At 35.4% G+C, this 8167-nt stretch overlaps 1 protein-coding gene across 4 annotated transcripts in view; it reads right to left on the minus strand.

Moving 5' to 3' along the window:
* The window catches only part of MAP3K7 (mitogen-activated protein kinase kinase kinase 7), a 70671-nt gene that overhangs the window by 20112 nt on the left and 42392 nt on the right, over positions 1 to 8167 (minus strand). For all 4 annotated transcript variants that reach the window (XM_007452030.1, XM_007452029.1, XM_007452027.1 and 1 more), the window contains one exon: positions 74 to 138. In XM_007452030.1, the coding sequence (XP_007452092.1) occupies positions 74 to 138 (65 nt within the window). The remainder of the gene's footprint in view (positions 1 to 73; positions 139 to 8167) is intronic.

Here is an 8167-nt window from a genome sequence, read left to right on the forward strand (position 1 = left end):
ATATAATAGTTAATTCTTGATTTCTGCCCATTACTATTCTTCAAAGACAGAGAATTCAAATATTAAGTCTTACCTGACCAGGTTCTGTTCCAGTAACAGTCAAGTCTTGGATGGATCTACGTCTTGGCTGCCCGTTGCCTTTTAAAAAATAAAAGAAGTAAAATACTGAAATCTACTTGAAGAGACAATAAGGGTTTAACTGCTACAGGAGAAAGCTGGAATCTGTTGCTCCTTGGATCTACACAAAATGTTTGTGAGAAAAATAAGTGAGTTTATTGCCTAAAAAAAAAAAAAAAAAAGAGTGAAAGAAAGATGTAAGGAGAGGAAGAGAAACAGCTATAGTATTTTAACTCAGAAGTTGCTGGCCTACAACAAAGTATGTCCTGATACAGTAACTACTCCTACTACACAAAGAGCTGCTGAATTCTCTTCTACCATCTTCTGTCATGTGTTTAAACAGATGAATGCTTGGGGGCTGGGGCTGATGACGGCATCTATTTCAAGGGCCTTACGTTACAGTTTCTACAGCAAGACAGCTAGCAGGTTGTAAGCCATGACTGACTTTAACCAACAGCAGTACCTGGTTTGATTCAGGGCCTGAAAGGATGCTTAGGCTTGCATTTATTACACTGAGTCACACTTACCTAATCCCATTAGTCTTTGTCAGAATCTAGTAATTTATTATTTGTGAACAACAACTCTTAATTTCCTAGTGGAGATGAATGATTCTCATTCCATTCCCAAATACACAGCTTGTTGAAATGGGCTAGTGTGTTAATCCTGCTTCAGGAACTTCTATGCTAAAAATAATTTATTTAAAAATCAGTTTATGAAAGAACTCTACACATGTAAGTCTTCAGTAAAATGGAATGAATTAAACAACAGCTTCACTCAGCACTTTTACTTGGGAATAGGGCTGTTTATACAGTATCTTCTAAGATGAGAGATCAGCTGTCTAAAAGGAAACACCAAAATATTATAAGGAACAGCTGACAAAAAAGTCAAAATTCTTTTGACTCTGAAAGCTGTATTATGTAATTTCTCAACTAGTGGGCAGCACTCAGATCTCGTACTCTAATATTTGTGGCCTGATTAGAAGACAGAATTCATTCTTAAAATTTTGTATTTCCATAACCTTCAGTACCTTATTTTAAACCAATCAGCAATATAATTTAGCATCTTAATCAAGGTGACCCTATTATTTTTTACATAAACTAAAAGGATCTTACAACAGAAGAATAATGTTTAATGCAATAATGTGTGTAGTGAACAGAATAACTCAAATTTACAGCCACCTTGAAAGTATAACTCTTTTCTATTTAAAGCTATGTTTTAGAATTCTTTGCATAATCTTAACTCAAATTTATTTCGAGTTTCATTTTATTCCAAGCTCCAACTTTCAATTAAATTTGACATAACAACAAACTGCACATCTACTGAATCAGGCACATTAAGATATTTCTGTGAAAACTTTTAATTATCCCTGTTTCCAGAGGACAAAATGGATCCCTACCACCATGACTAATAAGCAATTTCAGGCACATTTCATTCTACACAATCATTCTAAAATTAGCTTAGATGAGACAGGCTTGTAAAAGTGTCTGGAATTCTCTTTTCAGATTAGCAACATTTGTGAATCTGGGGAACCACCCACCACAGTGTCTAAAAATCAGTACATCACCATTGCAATAACAACAAAAAACAAGCTCCAATCTAGGTAAGGGAAGGCGGAAAGGGGAATAAAAGCTTTTAAGTAGGGTAAAGGAGAGCTGATAGTTAACAAATGCCTTAGAATGAGAAATCTTCAAGCTACAATATGAGTCAAAGCAAGCAATACTAGGTAATGCATTTTCATTAGCATAACCATGGCAGAAACCATCTGGCAAACAGTTCAGACAAGGCAAAAAAGGACTGCAATCAACAAATACTTGTTGCTCCAATATTAAGTTTTAAGTCATAATTTAGAAATTTGAATGTAAAAAACATCAAGCTCCTATTATTGCAAGTGAAAATTACTGGGTGTGTGCTCAGTAAATTTAGACTGATTTTGAATTTTTTGGTAACTAAACACTAATTCAGAAACTCACTAACTTTATACTTTTTTCAGGGTTCTTTGATATGTGCATAACTATATTACACATGGCAGTATAAAGGAAAAAAGAAGTAGAAATGAGGGACAATAGGATGTTAACAGATGCTTAATCAAGGAATATGAAACCTGTAAATGATGTCCTAAGTATTTTATTCTGTGACGAATTCTGGAACTTTCACAACTTCGGGTAGGGAACAAATGATATTTTTAAGAATAATTTTTCTAAGTAAGAGCAACAAAAGGAATACACTATATCCCTAAGCCCCTCCCCTACCCAAGAGGGTGGCTGGAATGGCAGCTGATAAGTCGATCATTTCTACCACACTAAAACAAAATCCATCTCTTCAAAAAGCTGCTCTTTTTAAGTACAACTGATTTCCTGAGCTGGTTTTTGAAAGTCATCATTATACAGTCCCTCCAGAGACTGCTGGATTAGGTCCCAGAGAGTAATTCTTGAGGCTTTTCTTATCGGTTTCCTTACCTTAACTACTTACATTTTTCTATGTTCCAACTTCCTGAAGACTCTCTTCATGTAAAAATCAACACATTTTCCTGGAGACAACTCGTAAATAAAATGTCGGAAATTCTGATATTCATAAGTTTTGAATATTAAAAATTATGGGACACTCTCCTTACGTGTAAAATACACAAGATTTAAAAAATTCACACAGCACTGTACACTGCAGGATTATACTACTGCTTCATGGTAAACTGAATATGTAATTTAAAAATATATGTTAACGGACACTGCAGAAATACAAAGGATCATGAGCGATTACTACAAGCAACTCTATGCCAATAAAATGGACAACCTGGAAGAAATGGACAAATTCTCAGAAAAGCACAACCTTCCGAGACTGAACAGGGAAGAAATAGAAAATATAAACAGACCAATCACAAGCACTGAAATTGAAACTGTGAGTAAAAATCTTCCAACAAACAAAAGCCCAGGACCAGATGGCTTCACAGGCGAATTCTATCAAACATTTAGAGAAGAGCTAACACCTATCCTTCTCAAACTCTTCCAAAATATAGCAGAGAGAGGAACACTCCCAAATTCATTGTGAGGCCACCATCACCCTGATACCAAAACCAGACAAAGATGTCACAAAAAAAACTACAGGCCAATATCGCCGATGAATATAGATGCAAAAATCCTCAACAAAATACTAGCAAACAGAATCCAACAGCACATTAAAATGATCATACACCATGATCAAGTGGGATGTATCCCAGGAATGCAAGGATTCTTCAATATACGCAAATCAATGCGACACACCGTATTAACAAATTGAAGGATAAAAACCACATAATAGTCTAAATAGATGCAGAAAAACCTTTTGACAAAATTCAATACCCACTTATGATAAAAATCTATCCAGAAAATAAGCATAGAGGGAAACTACCTCAACATAATAAAGGTCATATATGACAAACCCACAGCCAACATCGTTTTCAATGGTGAAAAACTGAAACCGTTTCCACTAAGATCAGGAACAAGACAAGGCTGCCCACCCTCACCACTATTACTCAACGTAGTTTTGGAAGTTTTAGCCACAGCAATCAGAGAACGAAAAGAAATAAAAGAAGTAAAACTGTCACTGTCTGCAGATGACATGATACTATACATAGAGAATCCTAAAGATGCTACCAGAAAACTACTAGAGCTAATCAATGAACTTGGTAAAGTAGCAGGATACAAAAGTAATGCACAGAAATCTCCTGCATTCCTATACACTAATGATGAAAAATCTGAAAAAGAAATTAAGGAAACACTCCCATTTACCACTGCAACAAAAAGAATAAAATACCTAGGAATAAACCTACCTAAGGAGACAAAAGACCTGTATGGAGAAAACTATAAGACACTGATGAAAGAAATTAAAGATGATGCAAACAGATGGAGAGATATACCATGTTCTTGGATTGGAAGAATCAACATTGTGAAAATGACTATACTACCCAAAGCAATCTACAGATTCAATGCAATCCCTATCAAACTACCAATGGCATTTTTCACAGAACTAGAACAAAAAAGTTCACAATTTGTATGGAAACACAAAAGACCCTGAATAGCCAAAGCAATCTTGAGAAAGAAAAATGGAGCTGGAGGAATCAGGCTCCCAGATTTCAGACTATACTACAAAGCCACAGTAATCAATACAGTATGGTACTGGCACAAAAACAGAAATACAGATCAATGGAACAGGATAGAAAGCCCAGAGATAAACCTACACACATATGGTCACCCTACCTTTGATAAAGGAGACAAGAATACACAATGGAGAAAAGACAGTCTCTTTAATACGTGGTGCTGGGAAAGCTGGACAGCTACATGTAAAAGAATGAAATTAGAACACTTCCTAACACCATACACAAAAATAAGCTCAAAATGGATTAAAGACCTAAATGTAAGGCCAGACACTATAAAACTCTTAGAGGAAAACATAGGAGGTACACTCTTTGACATAAATCACAGCAAGATCCTTTTTGACCCAGTTCCTAGAGAAATTGAAATAAAAACAGAAATAAACAAATGTGACCTAATGAAACTTAAAAGCTTTTGCACAGCAAAGGAAACCATAAATAAGACAAAAAGACAAACCTCAGAATGGTAGAAAATACTTGCAAACGAAGCAAGTGACAAAGGATTAATCTCCAAAATATACGAGCAGCTCATGCAGCTCAGTATCAAAAAAACAAACAACCCAATCCAAAAATGGGCAGAAGACCTAAACAGACATTTCTCCAAACAAGATATACAGACTGCCAATGAACACATGAAAGGATGCTCAACATCACTAATCATTAGAGAAATGCAAATCAAAACTACAATGAGGTGTCATCTCACACTGGTCAGAATGGCCATCATCAAAAAATCTACAAAGAATAAATGCTGGAGAGGGTGTGGAGAAAAGGGAACCCTCTTGCACTGTTGGTGGGAATGTAAATTGATACAGCCACTGTGAAGAACAGTATGGGGGTTCCTTAAAAAATTAAAAATAGAACTACCATATGACCCAAAAATCCCACTACTGGTGTATACCCTGAGAAAATTCAAAAAGAGTCATATATCACAGTGTTTGTTGCAGCTCTATTTACAATATCCAGGACATGGAAGCACCCTAAGTGTCCATCGACAGATGAATGGATAAAGAAGATGTGGCACATATATACAATGGAATATTACTCAGCCATAAAAAGAAACGAAATTGAGTTATTTGTAGTGAGGTGGATGGACCTAGCGTCTGTCATACAGAGTGAAGTAAGTCAGAAAGAGGGAAACAAATACTGTATGCTAACACATATATATGAAATCTGAAAATAAAAAAAAGACTCTGAGGAACCTAGGGGCAGGACAGGAATAAAGACGCGGACATAGAGAATGGACTTGAGGACCCGGGGAGGGGGAAGGGTAAGCTGGGACAAAGTGAGTCACAAGAGGGAGGGGATATGAGGGTATAAGTATACATATAGCTGATTCACTTTGTTATAAACCAGAAACTAACACAACATTGTAAAGCAATTATACTCCAATAAAGATGTTAAAAAAATATACATATATATTAAAGTTGGCACAAGTTTCATATTCCTTTACTAGTTTTAACAATTCTGGCTGGTTTCTTTCTTTTTTTTAAAGATTGTTTTGATGTGGACCATTTTTAAAGTCTTTATTGAATTTGTTACAATACTGCTTCTGTTTTTTTGGCTGCGAGGCATGTGGGATCTTAGCTCCCCACCCCCTGCATTGGAAAGCCAAGTCTTAACCACTGGACCGCCAGGGAAGTACCTGGCTGGTTTTTTAGAATAAAGCCTCCTTTAGGGTGGGGGTTATTTCCCCCCTACCAAAGGGAAGCAATTATTATTGATGAGTTTTGCTTTCTAATAAACCTACTTTATTAGGTTAGAGTTCAATTGTTTAAATAAAAAAAAAAGTGATCTTGGTAGACCACAATATGGTACAAAGAGACTACCTAAATATTCACTGTTAGGTTAGATGCACTTCCCTATTTAATTAGCCACAAATATAGAATTCTGCTGAAGGTGTGGTGGCTACCCTTGGCAGAAGCAGGTATAGTATATCTCAGTAGAGCTCTCCTTGGGCCTCAGTGTCCCTAAATAAAGGTTTACAGCTGTTAATGACACTGTGTGCAAGGTAGGAACTTGAAGATCTAGAAAAGCTCAGTTCTTTCTATCTCATGGTCTCTTCATATTGGCGCTGCACTATTTAAAAAGGGGAAGAATTGCACTAATAACTTACGTACATACAGTTATAAGAATGTTTACAAACAGTACCTACTGGTTCTTGAGCCAAATATAGTATTAGAAGGTTATATTTCCGTCCTGATGTAAAAAGCAAAGTGTGCCCAGGTGTCTCCACACAGCATCTCGGCCTCCAGCTGCCCAGCATTCTACAAGGTCCTCACCACTCCCCTCCACCCCTGGCCCCCCCTCAAAATTACCTAAGATATTTGAAACTTCTGAAGGAGGAAAACAACACATAGGTATTAGAAAGCTAACTACCCATTTACTTTCTGTTAAATATTATGTTTGGCCCTTTCCATATTCTACTTATTCTACTTAACTATATATTAACACTTACTTTTGGAAAATACCCAATATACAATAGAGCTAAATATACCTGACTGAAATTAAAAGTGAATGAATAGTCATTAAAATTTTCTCAGTTAAGAGATCTAAATGCAGCTGAAATCATAAGGATTCGTAAAGTTTCTTTTCAGCTTCAAGAATATTATGAACAAGAAATATCAATTAAATTCAGGGACCTGGGCAAAAATATTTTATATATATTAACAAGATTGACTCAAAACATTTGCATATTCAATCTTCTTTATCAAATCCTTAAGAACAGTACATAAGAGAGTACATAATGCTCTTTGGTCAAAGCATTCTAAAATCCAAGTAAAAGAACTGAATAAACAAAAATCCATGTTCTTATTAAAGTCTTAAAGGACCAAAAAAATAGAAACATTTAAAGCAATCCAATAATACGCCACCCATTCTCTTTTCTTCAAATAAAAGTAATACAAATTAAAATGTACTGGTGGAAAAGGAGAAAGGATTATGCTTTTAAAACTCCAAGTTTTAATGGAAAACATTTAAGAAAGCCTATTTCCTTTCCTGGAAGTCTTATAATGTTCAATAAACAAATGCATTAGAAAACTATAGATCAAATGGTTTAAATTCTGGGCAAGAGACTTCTACATTTACATTAACTTTGCTTAGGTAGCACACAGTTATTGGGCAGGACCTTCTTCACAAATGAAGAGTTAGCAAAATGTCATATACTCTATTGGTAATTTGCTCTTAATTATGTGTCTTGCTTGGTAAAAAGAAGCCAGATCGATCTATAGCCACTCTGTGGGCAGGGGAAAGTGGAAAGAAGGGTTATCTACACCAAAGTTTGCCAATACCGCTTTAGAGCCAGGGTCAAGGTAGAAGGGGTACAAAATATTGTGTAGTCTGATCCATAGGAAGTCCTGAGGTATTAAAGGTCCATTTCTGCACGACCTGAGAGACTGTTAAATTGATGAATATTGGTGTCAGCTGTAAGTTGCTTGTTCTTCCTCATTTGTTGGTGACAGAGTATATAATAGTGTTGAAAAGCAAGCAAAACACAAGATTTAAATTTGTTGACTCTATGACTAGGTTAGGCATTTTAGTCATTATAAAGATGTATTAAAAAAAATCTTTAGAGTAATAGTGTGTATTTAAAAACTTTTAAGACTTGGTAAGGTTTTAAAAAATGCAAGAAACAACAAACACTTCAGAAAAGATACATTTGTACATTGCCAATAAACACACATAAAAATTTATGTGATGCTTAAATGAGCACTCCTATTAAAAAGAGGCCGTTTATTCCAAGAGGTACATTAGACAGTATACTGCACTTGGCCAAAGGAAAATATTATTGAAACTACTTATCCGAAACAGATAAGATAAAAAGTACAGCTATGTTTTAAAAAATGCTTACAAATGGAATCCAATGCTAATTAATGCCAGTTTGGATATATCAAGAAGTATCTGGTAATATAATCACAGGGCTTGTAGGGA

Source organism: Lipotes vexillifer, unplaced genomic scaffold, assembly GCF_000442215.2.
Source record: "Lipotes vexillifer unplaced genomic scaffold, Lipotes_vexillifer_v1.1 scaffold1533, whole genome shotgun sequence".
NCBI lineage: Eukaryota > Metazoa > Chordata > Mammalia > Artiodactyla > Lipotidae > Lipotes > Lipotes vexillifer.